This window comes from Pongo pygmaeus, chromosome 2 (genome assembly GCF_028885625.2).
Source record: "Pongo pygmaeus isolate AG05252 chromosome 2, NHGRI_mPonPyg2-v2.0_pri, whole genome shotgun sequence".
NCBI classification, from domain to species: Eukaryota; Metazoa; Chordata; class Mammalia; order Primates; family Hominidae; genus Pongo; species Pongo pygmaeus.
The window spans coordinates 205,363,695-205,387,902 of record NC_085930.1 but is presented as its reverse complement, the minus strand read 5'-3'; the positions used below and the strand labels follow the sequence as shown (position 1 = coordinate 205,387,902).

Here is a 24,208-nt window from a genome sequence, read left to right as displayed (position 1 = left end):
GACTATGGGAAGATGTGGGTAGAAGCATGGGGGCCAAGCTTTGGCAACATCCAGGCGGGAGATGATGGTGGTCCTGACCAGGGTCATGTGGTGTTGAGAGATGGTCAGAGGGGAGAGGTAGGGGAGGAGGCCAGGGAGTTGCTGGGTGGGGATCTTTAGTACATGCCGAAGACAGTCAACAGGATTTCCTGACAGACTGGATATGGGGTGTGAGAGAAGGCAGGGGTCAAGGTTGAGTTTGATTGTTACTGAAATTATGAAGTAATTTTAAAAAACACTACTGCCTTTCCCAATCCTACCAAGTATGGGATGCTAGATTAAAGACATCTCTTCAGGCTCATTGCGGTGGCTCATGCCTGTAGTCCCAGCTGTTTGGTAAGCAGAGGTGGGAGTATCTTTTAAGGGCAGGTGTTCAAGACCAGCCTGGACAACACAGCAAGATCTGCTCTTTACAAAAATATTTTTCAAAATTAAATTAATGTAGCTAGGCGTGGTGATGTGTACTTGTAGTTTCAGCTACTCAGGAGGCTGAAGTGGGCAGATCTCTTGAGGTCAGGAGTTTGAGGCCAGCTTGGGCAACATAGCAAGACCCCTCACTCTACAAAAAAATTAAAAAACTAACCAGGCATGGTGGCACTCAACTGTACTACCAGCTACTGGGGAGCTGAGGCAGGAAGATGGCTTGAGCCCAGGAGGTCGAGGCTGCAGTGAGCTGTAAGTGCACAGCTGCACTCCAGTCTGGGTGACAGAGCAGGACCTGTCTCACAATACAAATAAAAATACAAGTAAAATAATGAAATCTCAAGTCAGAGCCTTTTGGCTCTGCAGCCCTTGCAACCCCTCAGCCGTGCAGTGGGGTTTGCGTCACTGGGAATGAGGAGACCCCTGCCCGGTGTTGTTGCCTGACTAATCAGTGTTTTAAAACATATATTAATCGGGGTGGGCGCGGTGGCTCACACCTGTAATCCCAGCACTTAGGGAGACCCAGGCGGGTGGATCACCTGAGGTCAAGAGTTCAAGACCAGCCTTGCCAACATGGCAAAACTCCTTCTCTACTAAGAAAATACAATAATTAGCTGGACATGGTAGTGGGCCCCTGTAATCCCAGCTACTTGGGAGGCTGAGGTAGGAGAATCGCTTGAACCTGTGGGGCGGAGGTTGCAATGAGCTGAGACTGCACCACTTCACTCCAGCCTGGGCAAAAGAACAAGACTTTGTCTCAAAGAAAAAAAGAAAGTATTATGTAATGGTTTTATTTTTAATATGTAACGAATATTAAATATTTTTAAAATCTTGTATTATATTAACATGTAATGGCTTTAATATGTGATGAATAATATTTAAGAACTTGTGTCTTATTTTCTAGTTTTAATATAATTATCTACAGAAAGAAATAGTCTTAGAGATCTTCAATAAAGTTAAAAAATGTAAAGGGATGTTAGATCCCAAAAGATTGAGAATTTCTAGTTTAGAAATATTCAGAGTAAGCCACATACTACTTGCTACTTGAACTATTTTTTTTCTTTGATTTTTATTTTAGGAGATGGGGTCTCACCCTGTCACCCAGGCTTGAGTACAGTAGTGCTATCAGCTCGCTGCAGCCTTGAACTCCTGGGCTAAGGATCCTCCTACCTGAGCCTCCTGAGTAGCTGGGACTGTAGGTATACATGACGATACTTGGCTAATTTTTAAATTGTTTTGTAGACGTGGGGTCTCACTTTGTTGGCCAGGCTGGTGTCAAACTCATGGCCTCAAGTGACCCTTCCACCCCTGCCTCCCATCCTAGAGGTGTGTGCCACCACAAGGAGCACTTGTTCAATGTTCTAAAAAACAAATTTCTAAAGTAAGGCTGTGGGATGATGGCAGGAAGATCAAAGAAAAACAGAAGAATAAGTTAAAATGACTTATTCACACATATTCTTTTGACAGCAAGAAGAACTTTTAGTATATACATTCCTTACAAACAAACAAAAGGCAGATAAACAATGTTGTATACGAACTTCAACACACACCGTACAATATTCCCATTTTGCTGACATAAGTTATGGAAATTTCGTTGTTTACTTGAGTGTCGCTACCAGTATTTTGCTTCTCTGATGATTTTTATCAACTTCCTCATCTGTTAACTTCTCTCCAAGGTATGTCATATCATGACATACTGCTGCTGCACGAACATGGCCAGTGTCTTCCTGTTAAACATGTAGAATGCTTTCCTAATTTCTCTTTTTACCCTCTGTCTTTGTGTTTTGCATTTTTCTTACTCTTATTGTCAGAAACTCCAGAAAGTCAGTCGTACTAATTTATCACCATTTGCTTTATTAATTTATACTTTGCTTATATGGAATTTTGCCCAACAGACCTCATTACAATTTCTAACCTGTTTTATTTTGTTTTTCTTCTGAGACAGAGTCTCCCTCTGTTGTCCAAGGCTGGAGTGTAGTAGTGCTATCCCAGCTGACTGCAGCCTCAACCTTCCAGGCTGAAGCGATCCTCCCATCTCAACCTCCCACGTGGCTGAGACTATAGGTGCTTGCCACTATGCCCAACTAATATTCGGAATTTTCCTATACGTGGATTCCAGAGGGGTGACAGTGAAACGTGAGTAAGCATGGATTTTGGTATATGCAGAGATGGGGGGCTGGAACTAATTCTGTATACTGAGGGACGACTGTATATGTTTTTACAATTATGCTGTAGGATACATACTGTTGCATAGCCTTGAAAATAATAATTTTTAATCGAGTGGAATAATAATAATATTGATAAAAGTAGCAGCTGGCCAGGTGTGGTGGCTCCCACTGGTAATCGCAACACTTTGGGAGGCTGAGGCAGGAGGATGGCTTGAGGCCAAGAGTTTGCGATAGGCCTTGGAAACAAAGGGAGTCACCATCCCTACAGAAAAATACATGAATTAGCCTAGTGTGGTGGCATGTTCCTGTAGTCCCAGCTCCTTGGTAGGCTGAGGTGGGAGGATCACTTGAGCCCAGGGAGGCTGAGACTGCAGTGAGTCATGATCAGGCCTCTGCACTCCAGCCTGGGTGACAGAGTGAGACCCTGTCTCAAAACGACAAAAAAGTAGCAGCTAACATCAACTGACCTTTTACCAGGTACCTATTAATACCATAGTTTAATTTCTTATAACTGTTTCTTATTTCACTTACCAACTCTGTCTTCAGTTACTCCCAGATTTTTACTGTGTTTGTACAGATGACCTTTTGTTTAGATTGAATTGTCTCCCCAGAAGTAAGATTACTGTGAGTCACGGTGAATGGACGTTCTCATTACCCTTGATGTAAATTGACAAGGTTTTGGGTGCCTCCCAGCTATAATCTTAGCACTTTGGGAGGCTAAGACAGGAGGATTGCTTGAGGCCAAGAGTTGGAGGAGGCAGTATGGCAGTATGGTGAGACCCTGTCTCTATTATTTTAAAAAATTGACAAGCTTTACCCTGGAAGGCTTATACACAATTTAAACACCCCTTATAGTATAAGAAAGTGCCCATTTCACTGCACCTTTGCCAGCACAGGGTATTATAATTTAGTAAGTCATTTTTTGTTTGATTATTTTAAATAGATAAAAGATCTCATATTACTTTACTTGTCACATTTCAACATCTTTCCTTAGCTTATTAGCTCTGTTTCTTTTCTGTCTGTAAATGGTTGTTGTTGTTTTGTTCTTTGAGACAGGGTCTTGCTCTGTCACCAGGCTGGACTGTAGTGGCATAATCATGCCTCACTGCAGCCTTGACCTGCCAGGCTGAAACTTCAGCATTCTGAGTAGCTGGGACTACAAGTGTGCACCACCACTCCCAGCTAATTTTTTTCTTTTTTTGGATAGAGACAGGGTCTCACTGTGTTGTCCAGACCAGTCTCTAGCTCCTGGCCTTAAGCAATCCTCCTGCATTAGCTTCTGAAATTGCTGGAATTTCAGGCATGAGCCACCATGCCTGGCCTGGGCTAGTTTTCTATTTTTAGTAGAGATGGGGTTGCTCCATGCTGGTCAGGCTGGTCTCGAACTCCTGACCTCAGGTGATCTGTGTGCCTTGGCCTCCCAAAGTGCTGGGATTACAGGCATGAGCCATTGTGCCTGGCCAAAATTAATACTTTTTATATTAAATTTACATATATATACATTTTTTCTTTTTGATACCGGGTCTCGCACTGTCACCCAGGCTGGAGTACAGTGGCACAACCTCTGCTCACTGCAGCCTCCACCTGCCAGGCTCAAGCAATTCTCCTGCCTCAGCCTCCCGAGTAGCTGGGATTACAGGTAAGTGCCACCACACCCAGCTGATGTTTGTGTTTTTTGTAGAGACGAGGTTTCGCCATGTTTCCCAGACTGTTCTCAAACTCCTGAGCTCAAAGCAGTCCACCCATCTTGGCCTCCTAAAGTGCTGGGATTACAGGTGTGAGCCACCTTGCTCATTCTAGTTTAAACTTTTGAATGGTTTGTGTCTCCCGATTGGACTCCTACAAGTACAGAGTCGATGCTAGGAAGGGTACCAGGAGATAGACACACACAGATGGGATTTGGGAGTAGGTTTGGTTATCCAAGGAGCAGTGCTGAGCTCCTTGCTAATGGGATATGGGATGCTGGTGATTTCCAGGAAGTGACTTCACAATGACTCAAGCTACCATATACTGTTGATTGTGAAATGCCAGTTGAAGCATATGTCCTGTGAGCTTAGGGCTGCTACAGGTTGACCACTGCAGCAGTAAAGATGACTCTGAAGAATGGCATGGGATGGATCCTTTCGAATGCACTTGAGCAGCGGTCTCCAACCACAGGGCCACAGAGCTGGAGGTGAGCAGCAGGTGAGTGAAGGGAAACTTCATCTGTATTTCTAGCCCCTCCCATCGCTTGCATGACCACCTGAGCTCCATGTCCTGTCAGATCAGCAGCAGCATTAGATTCTCATAGGAACACAAACTCTGTTGTGAAGTGTGCATGCGAGGGATCTAGGTTGTGTACGCCTTAAGAGACTCTAATGCCTGATATTCTGTTACTGTCTCCCATCACCCCAGATGGACAGTCTAGTTGCAGGAAAACAAGCTCAGAGATCCCACTGAGTCTACGTTATAGTGAGTTGTAGAATCATTTCATTATATATTACTATGTAGTAATAATAGAAATAAAGTGCACAATATATGTAATGCACTTGAATCATCCTGAAATTATTCCCTCACTCCCAGTCTGTGGAAAAATTGTCTTCCACACATTCACTCTGTTTTATGGTAGAGGCAGGGTCTTAATATATTGCCCAGGCTGATCTCAAACTCCTGGCCTCAAGTAATAGACCTCTCTCAGCCTCCCAAAGTGCTGAGATTACAGGCATAAGCCACCACCCTCAACCAAGACTTTCTTAAACCAAATAAAAATTAAGTGAGATTACTTGAGCCCAGGTGGTCAAGGCTGCAGTGAGCCTGATTGCACCACTGCACTCCAGCCTAGGTGACGGAGTGAGACTGTCTCAAAAAATAAAATAAAATACAAATTAACCCTTTATGACGTTCCCAGTAACTTTCCCTCCTAAGTGTTCCCCACAAATCTTTGAATTCTGTTTAATTTTCACATAACATTTAAGACATTTAAGAACTTATGTCTGTCTGTGTCATCCCTTTATGTCAAAAGATGTCTTTTTGTCACTTCCAGCTGGATCTACCATGAACGACTTCTGAATCCAGGAAGAGAGACTGACTGGGCAACATGTTATTCAGGTACAAAAAGATTTGGACTGTAACTCAAAAATGATCAAATGATAGTGCATGCATCAAGTGCAATGGGAAGCTCTTCTGGAGAGTGAGAAAAGCTTCCAGTTAAGGTGACATTGAAGCCAAGTCCTGAAAGATGAGGAAGAGTTGTATGAGAGTGGGGAGGAAAGGGGGAGGTGGCAGGATGGGGAATGGGCTGGGATGGGATGGAGCAAACTTCCCAGGAAGGGAAACCAGCACTGTACAGACCTGAACAACGAGGATGGCATATTTTGTTCAGGGAATGGTGAATTAAGTGTGGCAGGAATGCTTTGTAGAGACAGTAATTTGCTTGTATGGAATTTTGCCTGAGAGACCTCATTGCAGTTTCTGATTTTTTGATGTCATCATCCATCACTGTCCTTGTCAAATAGTTTGGAATGGGTATAATGATGACAATAACCCCAAGCATAATATTTCTTTAATTCTCACAGAATCACAGGTAGGTGCCACAGTTATCCCTATTTGATGAGTGGAGTGATGAAGCCTTGGGAATAATGAATGATTTGCCCAAGCTCACCTGGATATTAAGACTGAGTCAAGTGTTGGGTCTGGTGTGACTTTAATGTTTGCTTTGTTCATGAGCACCACGTATTGCCTCTCCTATGCAGTTAAGCGGTAGACAGGTGACAGAAAAGCCCATGTTTGTCTCTACTCACACACTTGTGACTGAATGTATGTATGGAGTTTCTACACCAAATTCTTCAGTGCTCTGGATATTAACTGGGTGTCCCATGACTTTATTCTGACACTACCTGGAGTTAGCACAGACCCTACAAGTTAGGGCCTCAGTCCCACGAGACCATCCTGACTTCAGATGCCAATGGCAAGTCGTAAGTTGTCACCTGTACTTTTGACCAACCTGTTACAAATCGGGGGTTCCCATAACTGTTTTCTTGGGTTTAATAATTTGCTAGAACAGTTCATGGAACTCAGAAAAACAGTTTATTTTCTTTTTTTCTGAGAGAGAGGGTCTTATTTTGTTGCCCAGGCTGGTGTGCAATGGTGCAGTCATAGCTCATTGCAGCCTTGATTGTCTGGGCCCCAGTGGTTCTCCCATCTCAGCCTCCCTAGTAGCTGAGACTACATGCCTGCAACACCACATCTGGCTAGTTTCTTTTATTTTTTGTATAGATGGGGTCTTGTTGTGTTGGCCAGGCTGGCCACAAATTCCTGGTCTCAAGTGATCCTCCCACCTCAGCCTCTGAAAGTGCTGGGATTACAGATGTGAGCCGCCACATCTGGCCAGTTCATTTCCTATTACTGGTTCATTGTGAAGGATACATCTCAGAAACAGTCAATGAAAGAGACGTGCATGCTGGATGCAGTGGTTCATGCCTGTAATCTCAGCACTTTGGGAGGACAAGGTGGGAGGATCGCTTAAACTCAGGAGTTTGAGACCAGCCTGGGCAACATGGTGAAAACCTGTCTCTATAAAAAATTAAAAAAAAAAAAATTATAACCGGTGTGGTGTTGTGCACCTAGAGTTCCAACTTCTAGGGAAGCTGAGATGAGAGGATGCCTTGAGCTGGGGACTGGGGAGGCTTAGGTTACAGTAAGCTGAGATTGTGCCACTGCACTCTAGCTTGGACAAAAGAGCCTGATCCTGTCTCAAAAAAAAAGAAAGATACCCAGGGCAAGTTAAGTTCGGAGGAGCACAGAGCTCCCATGCCCTCTGTTGAACATGCGACCCTCCCAGCATCTCCTGTGTCCAGCAACCCTGAAAGCTCTGCAAACCCCATTCAGGGTGTTTATGGAGGCTTTATTATGCAAGCATGATTGATAAAATCTTTGGCTGTTGGTGATTAAGTCAGTCTCCAGCCCCTCTTCCTCCTGGAGTTCAGTGCATGAGGCTGAAAGTTCCAAGCCTCTTACCATGTGGTTGCATGGTAATCAGCCCTCCTCTTGAAGAAATGTAGGAGCTTGCAGTCACCCAGTCATCTCAACAACATCCCCAAATGCATTCTTACCATGCTGGAGATCCCAAAGTTCTTAGAGGCTCTTGTGTTAGAAACCTGGGACCAAGACCAAATATTAAAACAAAAGATGTTCTTGTCACATCTATCACTGAGGTCTTTCTAAGAGCTTTAGAAGCTCTGTGCCAGGAACCAGGGACAGAGATGAAATATATATTTCTTTTCTTTTTTTTTTTTGAGACAGAATCTCCCTGTGTCATCCAGACTGGAGTGCAGTGATGTGATCATAGCTCACTATAGCTTTGGCCTTCTGAGATCAAGCGATCCTCCCATCTCAACCTCCCAAGTAGGTAGGACTACACATGCATGTCACCCATGCCCAGCTCATTTTTGTAGAGTCGGAGTTTCACCATGGTGGCCAGGTTGGCCGTGTTGGCCAGATGGGGTCTTCTTTTGTTGCCCAGGCTGGCCGCAAATTCCTGGGCTCAAGTGATCCTCCCACCTCTTCCTTGTAGAGATGCGATTTAGTTATGTCGTCCAGGCTGATCTCAAACTCCTGGGCTAAATCGATTGTCTCACTTCAGCCTCTCAAGTAGCTAGGACTACAGGCCATGTCGGGCTAATATTTGTTTTTATTTTTTTTCTAGAGGTGGGGGTCTCACTATGTTGTTCATGCTAGTTTCAAACTTCGGGCCTCAAGTGTTCCTCCTGCCTTGACCTCCCAAAATGTTGGGATTCTGGGTGGGAGCCATCATGCCCAGCAATCACAGGGGTCTTCATAAAAGAAAGAGAGTAGGAGATTCAGAATTGGAGCAGGAGATGTGGTGACGAAAGCAGAGGTGAGAGAGGGAGATTTGAAGATGCTTCACTTCTGGCTTTGAAGATGGAGTCAGGGGCCATGATCCAAGGAATGGGGGTGGCTTCTAGAAGCTGGAAAAGCCAAGGGAACACTTTAGGGTCTCCAGAAGGAATGCAGCCCTGCTGACACCTTGACTTTAGCCTTAATAGACCTAGTTTGGGTTTCTGGCCCCTAGAACCGTAAGATGGTAGTTTTGTGGTGTTTTAAGCCACTAAATGTAGGAAACTGCAAACTATGTTGCAGCGGCAAGAAGAAATGAACATGAAGCCAGGCATGATGGCTCATGCCGGTAATCCCAGCACTTTAGGAATTTAGGCAGGAGGATCACTTGAGGCCAGGAGTTCAAGACCAGTCTGGGCAACATAGTAAGACCTTGTCTCTACAAAAAATGAAAGAATTGGCCAGGCGTGGTGGCTCACGCCTGTAACTCCAGCACTTTGGGAGGCCGAAGCGGGCAGATTACCTGAGGTCAGGAGTTCGCGACCAGCCTGGCCAACATTGCGAAACCCCGGCTCTACTAAAAATACAAAAATTAGCTGGGTGTGGTGGCACGCCCCTGTAATCCCAGCTACTTGGAAGGCTGAGGCAGGAGAATCACTTGAATCTGGGAGGTGGAGGTTGTAGTGAGCCGGTATCAGACCATTACACTACAGCCTGGGCAAGAAGAGTGAAGCTCTGTCTCAAAATAAAATAAAATAAAATACTAAAAAATTTAGCCAGGCATGATGGCATGAACCTGGAGTCCCAGCTACTGGGGAGGCTGAGGTGGGAGGATCGCTTGAGCCTGGAAATTTGAGGTTGCAGTGAGCTGTGATTGTGCCACTGCACTCCAGCCTTGGTGACAGTGAGATCTTGAAAAAAAGAAGAAAGTAAAGATAGAAGAAATGAGCACGGTGGGCATGGGGACAGATGGCAATGTTAAATAGAATGGTCAGGGGTGGCCTCCTAAGTGAAAATTGAGTAAAGACTTGAAGGAGGGGAAGGAGCTGGCCAAGGTGCTGAGGGAAGAGAACTGTAGGCAGAAACAATAGAATAAAGTGTCTGATGTGTGTCTGAGGCTCTGGAAGGAGGCCCATGGAGCAGACGGAGAGAGGGAGAGAATTAGGGGAGGGGGCCAGGGAGTTGCTGGGTGGGGATCAGTACAAATCACTTAAGCCCCGGGAGGTTATTGCTGGGGCTTTGGCTTTTACTCTGACTCAGATGGGAACTGCGGGAGGGTTCTGAGCAGAGCGACGACGTGGTCTGTCTCCTGATTTAAAAGCATTCTCTGGCTGCTGAGTTGAGAAAGACTATGGGAAGATGTGGGTAGAAGCATGGGGGCCAAGCTTTGGCAACATCCAGGCGGGAGATGATGGTGGTCCTGACCAGGGTCATGTGGTGTTGAGAGATGGTCAGAGGGGAGAGGTAGGGGAGGAGGCCAGGGAGTTGCTGGGTGGGGATCTTTAGTACATGCCGAAGACAGTCAACAGGATTTCCTGACAGACTGGATATGGGGTGTGAGAGAAGGCAGGGGTCAAGGTTGAGTTTGATTGTTACTGAAATTATGAAGTAATTTTAAAAAACACTACTGCCTTTCCCAATCCTACCAAGTATGGGATGCTAGATTAAAGACATCTCTTCAGGCTCATTGCGGTGGCTCATGCCTGTAGTCCCAGCTGTTTGGTAAGCAGAGGTGGGAGTATCTTTTAAGGGCAGGTGTTCAAGACCAGCCTGGACAACACAGCAAGATCTGCTCTTTACAAAAATATTTTTCAAAATTAAATTAATGTAGCTAGGCGTGGTGATGTGTACTTGTAGTTTCAGCTACTCAGGAGGCTGAAGTGGGCAGATCTCTTGAGGTCAGGAGTTTGAGGCCAGCTTGGGCAACATAGCAAGACCCCTCACTCTACAAAAAAATTAAAAAACTAACCAGGCATGGTGGCACTCAACTGTACTACCAGCTACTGGGGAGCTGAGGCAGGAAGATGGCTTGAGCCCAGGAGGTCGAGGCTGCAGTGAGCTGTAAGTGCACAGCTGCACTCCAGTCTGGGTGACAGAGCAGGACCTGTCTCACAATACAAATAAAAATACAAGTAAAATAATGAAATCTCAAGTCAGAGCCTTTTGGCTCTGCAGCCCTTGCAACCCCTCAGCCGTGCAGTGGGGTTTGCGTCACTGGGAATGAGGAGACCCCTGCCCGGTGTTGTTGCCTGACTAATCAGTGTTTTAAAACATATATTAATCGGGGTGGGCGCGGTGGCTCACACCTGTAATCCCAGCACTTAGGGAGACCCAGGCGGGTGGATCACCTGAGGTCAAGAGTTCAAGACCAGCCTTGCCAACATGGCGAAACTCCTTCTCTACTAAGAAAATACAATAATTAGCTGGACATGGTAGTGGGCCCCTGTAATCCCAGCTACTTGGGAGGCTGAGGTAGGAGAATCGCTTGAACCTGTGGGGCGGAGGTTGCAATGAGCTGAGACTGCACCACTTCACTCCAGCCTGGGCAAAAGAACAAGACTTTGTCTCAAAGAAAAAAAGAAAGTATTATGTAATGGTTTTATTTTTAATATGTAATGAATATTAAATATTTTTAAAATCTTGTATTATATTAACATGTAATGGCTTTAATATGTGATGAATAATATTTAAGAACTTGTGTCTTATTTTCTAGTTTTAATATAATTATCTACAGAAAGAAATAGTCTTAGAGATCTTCAATAAAGTTAAAAAATGTAAAGGGATGTTAGATCCCAAAAGATTGAGAATTTCTAGTTTAGAAATATTCAGAGTAAGCCACATACTACTTGCTACTTGAACTATTTTTTTTCTTTGATTTTTATTTTAGGAGATGGGGTCTCACCCTGTCACCCAGGCTTGAGTACAGTAGTGCTATCAGCTCGCTGCAGCCTTGAACTCCTGGGCTAAGGATCCTCCTACCTGAGCCTCCTGAGTAGCTGGGACTGTAGGTATACATGACGATACTTGGCTAATTTTTAAATTGTTTTGTAGACGTGGGGTCTCACTTTGTTGGCCAGGCTGGTGTCAAACTCATGGCCTCAAGTGACCCTTCCACCCCTGCCTCCCATCCTAGAGGTGTGTGCCACCACAAGGAGCACTTGTTCAATGTTCTAAAAAACAAATTTCTAAAGTAAGGCTGTGGGATGATGGCAGGAAGATCAAAGAAAAACAGAAGAATAAGTTAAAATGACTTATTCACACATATTCTTTTGACAGCAAGAAGAACTTTTAGTATATACATTCCTTACAAACAAACAAAAGGCAGATAAACAATGTTGTATACGAACTTCAACACACACCGTACAATATTCCCATTTTGCTGACATAAGTTATGGAAATTTCGTTGTTTACTTGAGTGTCGTTACCAGTATTTTGCTTCTCTGATGATTTTTATCAACTTCCTCATCTGTTAACTTCTCTCCAAGGTATGTCATATCATGACATACTGCTGCTGCACGAACATGGCCAGTGTCTTCCTGTTAAACATGTAGAATGCTTTCCTAATTTCTCTTTTTACCCTCTGTCTTTGTGTTTTGCATTTTTCTTACTTTTATTGTCAGAAACTCCAGAAAGTCAATCGTACTAATTTATCACCATTTGCTTTATTAATTTGTACTTTGCTTATGTGGAATTTTGCCCAACAGACCTCATTACAATTTCTAACCTGTTTTATTTTGTTTTTTTTCTGAGACAGAGTCTCCCTCTGTTGTCCAAGGCTGGAGTGTAGTAGTGCTATCCCAGCTGACTGCAGCCTCAACCTTCCAGGCTGAAGCGATCCTCCCATCTCAACCTCCCACGTGGCTGAGACTATAGGTGCTTGCCACTATGCCCAACTAATATTCGGAATTTTCCTATACGTGGATTCCAGAGGGGTGACAGTGAAACGTGAGTAAGCATGGATTTTGGTATATGCAGAGATGGGGGGCTGGAACTAATTCTGTATACTGAGGGACGACTGTATATGTTTTTACAATTATGCTGTAGGATACATACTGTTGCATAGCCTTGAAAATAATAATTTTTAATCGAGTGGAATAATAATAATATTGATAAAAGTAGCAGCTGGCCAGGTGTGGTGGCTCCCACTGGTAATCGCAACACTTTGGGAGGCTGAGGCAGGAGGATGGCTTGAGGCCAAGAGTTTGCGATAGGCCTTGGAAACAAAGGGAGTCACCATCCCTACAGAAAAATACATGAATTAGCCTAGTGTGGTGGCATGTTCCTGTAGTCCCAGCTCCTTGGTAGGCTGAGGTGGGAGGATCACTTGAGCCCAGGGAGGCTGAGACTGCAGTGAGTCATGATCAGGCCTCTGCACTCCAGCCTGGGTGACAGAGTGAGACCCTGTCTCAAAACGACAAAAAAGTAGCAGCTAACATCAACTGACCTTTTACCAGGTACCTATTAATACCATAGTTTAATTTCTTATAACTGTTTCTTATTTCACTTACCAACTCTGTCTTCAGTTACTCCCAGATTTTTACTGTGTTTGTACAGATGACCTTTTGTTTAGATTGAATTGTCTCCCCAGAAGTAAGATTACTGTGAGTCACGGTGAATGGACGTTCTCATTACCCTTGATGTAAATTGACAAGGTTTTGGGTGCCTCCCAGCTATAATCTTAGCACTTTGGGAGGCTAAGACAGGAGGATTGCTTGAGGCCAAGAGTTGGAGGAGGCAGTATGGCAGTATGGTGAGACCCTGTCTCTATTATTTTAAAAAATTGACAAGCTTTACCCTGGAAGGCTTATACACAATTTAAACACCCCTTATAGTATAAGAAAGTGCCCATTTCACTGCACCTTTGCCAGCACAGGGTATTATAATTTAGTAAGTCATTTTTTGTTTGATTATTTTAAATAGATAAAAGATCTCATATTACTTTACTTGTCACATTTTAACATCTTTCCTTAGCTTATTAGCTCTATTTCTTTTCTGTCTGTAAATGGTTGTTGTTGTTTTGTTCTTTGAGACAGGGTCTTGCTCTGTCACCAGGCTGGACTGTAGTGGCATAATCATGCCTCACTGCAGCCTTGACCTGCCAGGCTCAAACTTCAGCATTCTGAGTAGCTGGGACTACAAGTGTGTACCACCACTCCCAGCTAATTTTTTTCTTTTTTTGGATAGAGACAGGGTCTGACTGTGTTGTCCAGACCAGTCTCTAGCTCCTGGCCTTAAGCAATCCTCCTGCATTAGCTTCTGAAATTGCTGGAATTTCAGGCATGAGCCACCATGCCTGGCCTGGGCTAGTCCTATATTCTCTAGAGTTCTCTTTACTTTGTGCTAGCCAATCTCTCATTATGCTGTTCACCTGTTATAATGAATAATTCTCTGTATTAAATTTTACCACTTTAAACTTTTGAGTGGTTTGTGCTTCCTGATTGGACTCTGACTAATATGCTAGGAAGGGTCCCAGGAGATAAACCCACACAGATGGGATTTGGACATAGGTTTGGTTTCCCAGGGGGCAGTGCTGAGCTCTTTGCCAGTGGGAAATGGGATGCTGGTGATTTCCAGGAAGTGACCTCACAATGACTCAAGCTACCACTTACTGTTGATTGTGACAAAATGGCAGCTGAGGCACATGCCTTGGGAGCTAAGTGGTTGCTGCACTTGACCACTATGAAGACTGGTGTGGGAAGGGTCGTTTTGGATGCACTTGAGCAGGGGTCCCCAACCCCTGAGCCGTGGAGCCGTAAGGAGCCACACAGCAGGAGGTGAGTGGTGCCAAGTGAGGGAGTGAGGGAAGCTTGGTCTGTATTTACAGCCACTCCCCTTTGCTCACATTCCTGCCTGAGCTCCACCTTCTCAGATCAGCAGCAGCATTAGATTCTCATAGGAGAACGCACCCTGTTGTGAGCCGTGCATGTGAGGGATCTAGGTTGCGCTGTCCTTATGAGAATCTAATACCTATTGATCTGTCACTTTCTCCCATCACGCTCAGGTGGGACCATCTAGTTGCAGGAAAACAAGCTTAACACGCCCACTGATTCTACATTATGGTGAGTTCTATAATTACTTTATTATATATTACAGTGTAATAATGGAAATAAAGTGCCTAATACATGTAATGTGCTTAAATCTCTTGGCCCAGCTCCTACCTCCCGGCAGCCTCTCCAGGCCCAGAACTTTCTCCAGTCAGCCTCTACAGACCAAGCTCATGACTCACAATGGCCTATTTAGGCCCATACCCTACCTCACAGCAGTCTCCGCAGATGAGGCTACTGCCTCACAACAGCCTCCACAGGCACAGCTCCATCGTTACAATGGCCTCTTTAGACCCAGTTCCTGCCTCCCAGGCTTCTCTCCAGGCCCTGAACTTTCTCAAGTCGACCTCAGCAGGCCCAGCTCCTGCCACTCGTTGGCCTCCCAAGGGCCAGCTTTTGCCTCACGGCCACCTTCCAAGACCCAGCTCCTGTTGTACAGTGGCCTCTTGAGGCCCATCTTCTGACTCCGGGCAGCCTGTACAGGCCCAGCTCCTGCCTTACAATGGCCTCTTTAGTCCCAGCTCCTGCCTCTTTGCAGGAGGCCCAAATGTCCTCAAGTCCAGGCCACAAAATCCAGGGCCAAAATGTCCACAAGTCGGCCTCTCAAGGCCCAGCTCCTGCCTTTCGTTGGCATCTCCAGGCCCAGCTGCTGCCCCCAGATGGCCTCTACAGGCCGTGCTCTTTCTTCTGACTGTGTCTGGAGGTCCAACTCCTGCCTCAGAACAACCTCTTTTGGCTCAGCTCCTGCCCAGCTCCTAGTGGCCTTTGTAGGCCCAAAACTGCCTCAAGTCAAGCTTTCCAGGCCCACCTTTTGCCTCCCAATGGCCTGGACAGGCCCAGCTCCTGCGTGACAATGGCCTCTCCAGGCCCAGTTTTTGCCTCACAGAAGCCTTCCCCAAACAAGGTCCTACCTGCCTCCCAGCAGCCTCAACAGGCCCAGATCCTGCTTCACACTAATCTCATTAGGCCCAGCTCATACCTCACCGTGACCTGTCCAGGCCCAGCTCCTGCCCCTCGACAGGCTGTCCATGCCCGAAACTTCCTCAAGTCGGCCTCTCGAGGCACAGCTCCTGCCTAACATTGGCCTCTTTAGGCACAGCTCGTGCCTTGGTGGCCTCTCCAGGCCCAGCTCCTGCATCCCAGCACCTTCTCTAGACCGAGAACTTTCTCAAGTCTGCCATTCCAGACCCAACTCGTGCCTTCCGTCAGCATCTACAGGCTCAACCTCTGCCTCACAGCACATTTTCCCAGCCCAGCATGTGCCTCACCGCAACCCCCTAGGCCAAGCTCCTGCCTTTCAGCAGCCTCTACAGGCCCCACTCCTACCTCAATGGCCCCTCTAGGGCAAACTTATGCCTCACAGTGGCCATTCTGGCCCAGCTTTTGCCTTTTGGCAGCATCTCCAGAACCAGAACTTCCTCAAGTGGGCCTCTCCAGGCCCCGCTTTTCCTCCCAGTGGCCTCTGCAGGCCCAGACTGTTGTCAAGTCGGCCTATCCAGGGTCAGCTCCTGCTTCCCGGCGGCCTCTGCAGGCCCAGGTCGTCCTCAAGTCGGCCTCCCCAGGCCCAGCTCCAGCCTCTTGGCGGCCTCTCCGGGTGCAAAAGTTCCTCGAGTCAGCCTCTCCAGACCCAGCTCCTCCTGCCTCCCAGTGGCCTCTTTCAGCCCAGCCCAGCTCATGCCTCCTGGTGGCCTTCCCAGGCCCCACTTTTGACTTTTGGCGGCCTCTGCAGGCCCGAATTTGACCTCCAGTCAGCCTCTCCAGGCCCGGCCTCCTGCCTCTCGAAGGCCTACACAGGCCCAGCCTCTGCCTCACAGCAGACTATCCACGCCCATCTAGCCCTCGCCTCACTGCGGCCTCCCCAGTCCAAAGCTCCTGCCTCTCAGCCGCTTCGGCAGGCCCAGCTCCCGCCTGCCAGTGGCCTCTTCAGGCCCATGGGGCTCATTCCTCACAATGGCCTTTCCAGGCCCAGTTTTTCCCTTCCGGCGGCCTCTGCGGGCCCAGAACCTCCTCAAGTTGGCCTCTCCAGACCCACTTGCGGCCTCCTGGCGTCCTCTCTAGGCCCAGTTCTTCCTCCCGGCTGCGTCTCCAGGCCCGACTCCGGCCTCCCAACAACTCTTTGGACTCAGCTCCCGCCCAGCTCCCGGTGGCCCTGGTAGGCCCACAACTTCCTGAAGCCAAGCTCCCCAGGCCCAGCTCAGGCCTCACGGTGGCCTCTCCAGGCTCAGCTCCTGCCCTCCGACGGCGTCTCCAGGCTCCAAACGGCGTCCGGTCGGTGGGCTCCTCCTGGCCCAGCTTGGGCCTCCCGGCAACCTCTGCAGGCCCAGGTCGTCCTGAAGTCGGCCTCTCCAGGCCCAGCTCCGGCCTCCCAGCAAGCAAGCTCTTTTGGCTCAGCTCCTGCCCAGCTCCCGCTGGCCTTTGTAGGCCCCGAACTTTCTCCAGCCAAGCTCTTCAGGCCCACCTCCTGCCTCCCGGTGCCTGAACTGGCCCAGTTCTGGCTGAAGAACAGCCTCTGCAGGCCCCGCTCTTGCCTCCCAGGGGCCTCTCCAGGCCCGGCTCTCGACCCACGGCAGCCTCCCGGGGCCAACTCCCTGCCTGCCTCCCGGCAGCCTGCGAGCGGCCCAGCTCCTCCCTCATGGTGGCCTGTTGAGGCCCAACTCATGCCTTTGGCACCCTGCCCATAGGCGTGAGCCCCTGCCTCACACTGGCCTCTCTCACGCTGAGAGAGGTCCTCTCTCACGCTAGGACTTCTCTCAGCGTGAGAGAGGACCTGTGAGAGGACCTCTCTCAGGGTGAGAGGACCCCTCTCAGCGTGAGAGAGGACCCTCTCAGAGGACCTCTCTCACGCTGAGAGAGGACCTCTCTCACGCTGAGAGAGGACCTGTCTCACGCTGAGAGAGGACCCCTCTCAGAGGACCTCTCTCACACTGAGAGAGGTCCTATCTCACGCTGGCCTGTTGAGGCCCAATTCATGCCTCTGGCACCCTGCCTAGAGGCGTGAGCCCCTGCTTCACGCTGGCCTCTCTGACGCTGAGGTTCTCTCTCATGCTAGGACTTCTCTCAGCGTGAGAGAGGACATGTTATAGGACCTCTCAGCGTGAGAGAGGACCTCTTTCAGCGTGAGAATGGACCTCTCTCAACGTGAGAGAGGACCCCTCTCAGAGGACCTCTCTCAGCGTGAGAGAGGACCCCTCTCAGAGGACCTCTCTCAGCGTGAGAGAGGACCCCTCTAAGAGGACCTCTCAGCGTGAGAGAGGACCCCTCTCAGAGGGCCTCTCTCACGCTGGCCTGTTGAGGCCCAATTCATGCCTCTGGCACCCTGCCCAGAGGCGTGAGCCCCTGCCTCACACTGGCCTCTCTTACAGTGAGAGAGGTCCTCTCTCACGCAAGGACTTCTCTCAGCGTGAGAGAGGACCTCAGCGTGAGAGAGGACCTCAGCGTGAGAGAGGACCTGTGAGAGGACCTCTCTCAGTGTGAGAGAGGACCCCTCTCAGAGGACCTCCCTCACGCTGGCCTGTTGAGGCCCAATTCATGCCTCTGGCACCCTGCCCAGAGGCGAGAGCCCCTGCCACACACTGGCCTCGCTCACGCTGAGGTCCTCTCTCACGCTAGGACTTCTCTCAGCGTGAGAGACTACCTCTCTCAGCGTGAGAGAGGACATGTTAGAGGACCTCTCAGCGTGAGAGAGGACCTCTTTCAGCGTGAGAAGGGACCTCTCTCAGTGTGAGAGAGGACCCCTCTCAGAGGACCTCTCTCAGCATGAGAGAGGACCCCTCTCAGAGGACCTCTCAGCGTGAGAGAGGACCCCTCTCAGAGGGCCTCTCTCACGCTGGCCTGTTGAGGCGCAACTCATGCCTCTGGCACCCTGCCCAGAGGCGTGAGCCCCTGCCTCACACTGGCATCTCTCACGCTGAGAGAGGTCCTCCCTCACGCTAGCTTGTTGAGGCCCAGCTCATGACTCTGGTGGCCTCTCCAGGCCCAGTCCCTGCCTGTTGGCTGGCGGCTTCTAGAGGCCCAGCCTCTACCTCAACAGTGGGCCCTCCAGGCCCATCTCTTGCCTCGCCGTGGCCTCCTTGGGCCAGGCTCCCGCCTCGGGACGGCCTCCGCAGGCCCAGCTCCTGCCTCGCGGAGGCCCTCCGGAGGCCAAGCTCATACGCCACGGCGGCCTCTCCCAGCCTGGCGTTTGCTCCTTTGCAAGTGCTCCAGGCCCTGCACTTCCTTCAGTCGGCCTCTCCAGGCCCAGCTCTTCCTCCCGGCAGCCTCTACAGGCCCAGACTGTCATCAAGTCGGCCTGTCCTGCCTCCTGGCAGCCTCTGCAGGCCCAGACTGTCATCAAGTCGGCCTGTGCTGCCTCCCGGCGGCCTCTGCAGGCCCGGGGTGGCCAACTTGAGGACGACTTGGGCCTGTAGAGGCGGCTGGGAGGAAGAGCTGGGCCTGGAGAGGCCGACTGGAGGAAGTGCAGGGTCTGGAGCGCATGCAAGGGAGCAAACACCAGGCCGGGAGAGGCCGCCGTGACGCATGAGCTTGGCCTCTGGAGGGCCTCGGCGAGGCAGGGGCTGGGCCTGGAGAGGCCACCAGAGTCATGAGCTGGGCCTCAACAGGCCAGCGTGATGGAGGACCTCTCTCAGCGTGAGAGAGGGCAGTGTGAGGCAGGGGCTCACGCCTCTAGGCAGGGTGCCAGAGGCATGAGTTGGGCCTGAACAGGCCACCGTGAGGGAGGAGCTGGGTTGCACGCGGGCTGCCAGGAGGCAGGCAGGGACTTGGTCCCGGGAGGCCGCCGTGGGGTGACAGCTGGGTCTGAAGAGGCCCCTGGGAGGCAACAGCGGGGCCTGCAGAGGCTCTTCTCCAGCCAGAGCTGGGCCTGTACAGGCCACCGGGAGGCAGGACGTGGGCCTGAAGAGCTTGGCTGCAGAAACTTCGGGGCCTACAAACGCCAGCAGGAGCTGAGCCAAAAGAGCTTGCTTGCTGGGAGTCAGGAGCTGGGCTGGGAGACGCAGCCAGGAGGAACAGCTGGGCCTGCAGAGGCCACCATGAGGGAGGCAGAGGCTGGGCCTCCTCAAGTCGGCCTCTCCAGACCCACTTGCAGCCTCCCGGCATCCTCTCTGGGCCCAGTTCTTCCTCCCGGCTGTGTCTCCAGGCCCAATTCCGGCCTCCCAACAACCTCTTTGGACTCAGCTCCCGCCCAGCTCCCGGCGGCCCTGGTAGGCCCACAACTTCCTGAAGCCAAGCTCCCCAGGCCCAGCTCAGGCCTCACGGTGGCCTCTCCAGGCTCAGCTCCTGCCCTCCGACGGCGTCTCCAGGCTCCAAACGGCGTCGGGTCGGTGGGCTCCTCCTGGCCCAGCTTGGGCCTCCCGGCAACCTCTGCAGGCCCAAGTCATCCTGAAGTCGGCCTCTCCAGGCCCAGCTCCGGCCTCCCAGCAAGCAAGCTCTTTTGGCTCAGCTCCTGCCCAGCTTCCGCTGGCCTTTGTAGGCCCCGAACTTTCTCCAGCCAAGCTCTTCAGGCCCACCTCCTGCCTCCTGGTGCCTGAACTGGCCCAATCCTGGCTGGAGAACAGCCTCTGCAGGCCCCGCTCTTGCCTCCCAGGGGCCTCTCCAGGCCTGGCTCTCGACCCACGGCGGCCTCCCGGGGCCAACTCCCTGCCTGCCTCCCGGCAGCCTGCGAGCGGCCCAGCTCCTCCCTCATGGTGGCCTGTTGAGGCCCAACTCATGCTTTTGGCACCCTGCCCAGAGGCGTGAGCCCCTGCCTCACACTGGCCTCTCTCACGCTAGGACTTCTCTCAGTGTGAGAGAGGATCTCAGCGTGAGAGAGGACCTGTGAGAGGACCTCTCTCAGCGTGAGAGAGGACCTGTGAGAGGACCTCTCTCAGCGTGAGAGAGTGCCCTCTCAGAGGACCTCTCACGCTGAGAGAGGACCCCTCTCAGAGGATGTCTCTCACGCTGAGAGAGGTCCTCCCTCACGCTGGCCTGTTGAGGCCCAATTCATGTCTCTGGCACCCTGCCCAGAGGCGTGGGCCCCTGCCTCACACTGGCCTCTCTCAGTGTGAGAGAGGATATGTTAGAGGACCTCTCAGTGTGAGAGAGGACCTCTTTCAGCGTGAGAAGGGACCTCTCTCAGCGTGAGAGAGGACCCCTCTCAGAGGACCTCTCTCAGCGTGAGAGAGGACCCCTCTCAGAGGACCTCTCTCAGCGTGAGAGAGGACCCCTCTAAGAGGACCTCTCAGTCTGAGAGAGGACCCCTCTCAGAGGGCCTCTCTCACGCTGGCCTGTTGAGGCCCAACTCATGCCTCTGGCACCCTGCCCAGAGGTGTGAGCCCCTGCCTCACACTGGCCTCTCTCACGCTAGGACTTCTCTCAGTGTGAGAGAGGATCTCAGCGTGAGAGAGGACCTGTGAGAGGACCTCTCTCAGCGTGAGAGAGTGCCCTCTCAGAGGACCTCTCACGCTGAGAGAGGACCCCTCTCAGAGGATCTCTCTCACGCTGAGAGAGGTCCTCCCTCACGCTGGCCTGTTGAGGCCCAATTCATGTCTCTGGCACCCTGCCCAGAGGCATGAGCCCCTGCCTCACACTGGCCTCTCTCAGTGTGAGAGAGGATATGTTAGAGGACCTCTCAGTGTGAGAGAGGACCTCTTTCAGCGTGAGAAGGGACCTCTCTCAGCGTGAGAGAGGACCCCTCTCAGAGGACCTCTCTCAGCGTGAGAGAGGACCCCTCTCAGAGGACCTCTCTCAGCGTGAGAGAGGACCCCTCTCAGAGGACCTCTCTCAGCGTGAGAGAGGACCCCTCTAAGAGGACCTCTCAGTGTGAGAGAGGACCCCTCTCAGAGGGCCTCTCTCACGCTGGCCTGTTCAGGCCCAACTCATGCCTCTGGCACCCTGCCCAGAGGCGTGAGCCCCTGCCTCACACTGGCCTCTTTCACGCTGAGAGAGGTCCTCTCTCACGGTAGGACTTCTCAGTGTGAAAGAGGACCTCAGCGTGAGAGAGGACCTGTCAGAGGACCTCTCTCAGCGTGAGAGAGGACCTCTTTCAGCGTGAGAAAGGACCTCTCTCAGCGTGAGAGAGGACCCCTCTCAGAGGACCTCTCTCACGCTGACAGAGGTCCTCCCTCACGCTAGCTTGTTGAGGCCCAGCTCATGACTCTGGTGGCCTCTCCAGGCCCAGCCCCTGCCTGTTGGCTGGCGGCTTCTAGAGGCCCAGCCTCTACCTCAACAGTGGGCCCTCCAGGCCCATCTCTTGCCTCGCCGTGGCCTCCTTGGGCCAGGCTCCCGCCTCGGGACGGCCTCCGCAGGCCCAGCTCCTGCCTCGCGGAGGCCCTCCGGAGGCCAAGCTCATACGTCACGGCGGCCTCTCCCAGCCTGGCGTTTGCTCCTTTGCAAGTGCTCCAGGCCCTGCACTTCCTCCAGTCGGCCTCTCCAGGCCCAGCTCTTCCTCCCGGCAGCCTCTACAGGCCCAGACTGTCATCAAGTCGGCCTGTCCTGCCTCCTGGCAGCCTCTGCAGGCCCAGACTGTCATCAAGTCGGCCTGTGCTGCCTCCCGGCGGCCTCTGCAGGCCCGGGGTGGCCAACTTGAGGACGACTTGGGCCTGTAGAGGCGGCTGGGAGGAAGAGCTGGGCCTGGAGAGGCCGACTGGAGGAAGTGCAGGGTCTGGAGCGCATGCAAGGGAGCAAACACCAGGCCGGGAGAGGCCGCCGTGACGCATGAGCTTGGCCTCTGGAGGGCCTCGGCGAGGCAGGGGCTGGGCCTGGAGAGGCCACCAGAGTCATGAGCTGGGCCTCAACAGGCCAGCGTGATGGAGGACCTCTCTCAGCGTGAGAGAGGGCAGTGTGAGGCAGGGGCTCACGCCTCTAGGCAGGGTGCCAGAGGCATGAGTTGGGCCTGAACAGGCCACCATGAGGGAGGAGCTGGGTTGCACGCGGGCTGCCAGGAGGCAGGCAGGGACTTGGTCCCGGGAGGCCGCCGTGGGGCGACAGCTGGGTCTGAAGAGGCCCCTGGGAGGCAACAGCGGGGCCTGCAGAGGCTCTTCTCCAGCCAGAGCTGGGCCTGTACAGGCCACCGGGAGGCAGGACGTGGGCCTGAAGAGCTTGGCTGCAGAAACTTCGGGGCCTACAAACGCCAGCAGGAGCTGAGCCAAAAGAGCTTGCTTGCTGGGAGTCAGGAGCTGGGCTGGGAGACGCAGCCAGGAGGAACAGCTGGGCCTGCAGAGGCCACCATGAGGGAGGCAGAGGCTGGGCCTCCTCAAGTCGGCCTCTCCAGACCCACTTGCAGCCTCCCGGCATCCTCTCTGGGCCCAGTTCTTCCTCCCGGCTGTGTCTCCAGGCCCAATTCCGGCCTCCCAACAACCTCTTTGGACTCAGCTCCCGCCCAGCTCCCGGCGGCCCTGGTAGGCCCACAACTTCCTGAAGCCAAGCTCCCCAGGCCCAGCTCAGGCCTCACGGTGGCCTCTCCAGGCTCAGCTCCTGCCCTCCGACGGCGTCTCCAGGCTCCAAACGGCGTCGGGTCGGTGGGCTCCTCCTGGCCCAGCTTGGGCCTCCCGGCAACCTCTGCAGGCCCAAGTCATCCTGAAGTCGGCCTCTCCAGGCCCAGCTCCGGCCTCCCAGCAAGCAAGCTCTTTTGGCTCAGCTCCTGCCCAGCTTCCGCTGGCCTTTGTAGGCCCCGAACTTTCTCCAGCCAAGCTCTTCAGGCCCACCTCCTGCCTCCTGGTGCCTGAACTGGCCCAATCCTGGCTGGAGAACAGCCTCTGCAGGCCCCGCTCTTGCCTCCCAGGGGCCTCTCCAGGCCTGGCTCTCGACCCACGGCGGCCTCCCGGGGCCAACTCCCTGCCTGCCTCCCGGCAGCCTGCGAGCGGCCCAGCTCCTCCCTCATGGTGGCCTGTTGAGGCCCAACTCATGCTTTTGGCACCCTGCCCAGAGGCGTGAGCCCCTGCCTCACACTGGCCTCTCTCACGCTAGGACTTCTCTCAGTGTGAGAGAGGATCTCAGCGTGAGAGAGGACCTGTGAGAGGACCTCTCTCAGCGTGAGAGAGGACCTGTGAGAGGACCTCTCTCAGCGTGAGAGAGTGCCCTCTCAGAGGACCTCTCACGCTGAGAGAGGACCCCTCTCAGAGGATGTCTCTCACGCTGAGAGAGGTCCTCCCTCACGCTGGCCTGTTGAGGCCCAATTCATGTCTCTGGCACCCTGCCCAGAGGCGTGGGCCCCTGCCTCACACTGGCCTCTCTCAGTGTGAGAGAGGATATGTTAGAGGACCTCTCAGTGTGAGAGAGGACCTCTTTCAGCGTGAGAAGGGACCTCTCTCAGCGTGAGAGAGGACCCCTCTCAGAGGACCTCTCTCAGCGTGAGAGAGGACCCCTCTCAGAGGACCTCTCTCAGCGTGAGAGAGGACCCCTCTAAGAGGACCTCTCAGTCTGAGAGAGGACCCCTCTCAGAGGGCCTCTCTCACGCTGGCCTGTTGAGGCCCAACTCATGCCTCTGGCACCCTGCCCAGAGGTGTGAGCCCCTGCCTCACACTGGCCTCTCTCACGCTAGGACTTCTCTCAGTGTGAGAGAGGATCTCAGCGTGAGAGAGGACCTGTGAGAGGACCTCTCTCAGCGTGAGAGAGTGCCCTCTCAGAGGACCTCTCACGCTGAGAGAGGACCCCTCTCAGAGGATCTCTCTCACGCTGAGAGAGGTCCTCCCTCACGCTGGCCTGTTGAGGCCCAATTCATGTCTC

At 51.9% G+C, this 24,208-nt stretch overlaps 1 protein-coding gene and 2 pseudogenes across 1 annotated transcript; all 3 read left to right on the top strand.

Annotated features, from left to right (window-relative positions):
- LOC129032989 (putative uncharacterized protein FLJ44672) overlaps window positions 1–16,988 on the top strand; it is a 53,837-nt pseudogene extending 36,849 nt beyond the window's left edge.
- Window positions 16,989–17,631: 643 nt separating this feature from the next.
- On the top strand, window positions 17,632–20,242 carry LOC129032988 (putative uncharacterized protein FLJ46235; annotated as a pseudogene).
- A 1,912-nt stretch (window positions 20,243–22,154) lies between these two features.
- On the top strand, window positions 22,155–23,208 carry LOC134739141 (putative uncharacterized protein FLJ44672). Its single transcript, XM_063661425.1, has 2 exons — window positions 22,155–22,191; window positions 22,385–23,208. The coding sequence occupies exons 1-2, from the start codon at window positions 22,155–22,157 to the stop codon at window positions 23,206–23,208; spliced, it is 861 nt and encodes a 286-aa protein (XP_063517495.1).
- The last annotated feature ends 1,000 nt before the right edge of the window (window positions 23,209–24,208 follow it).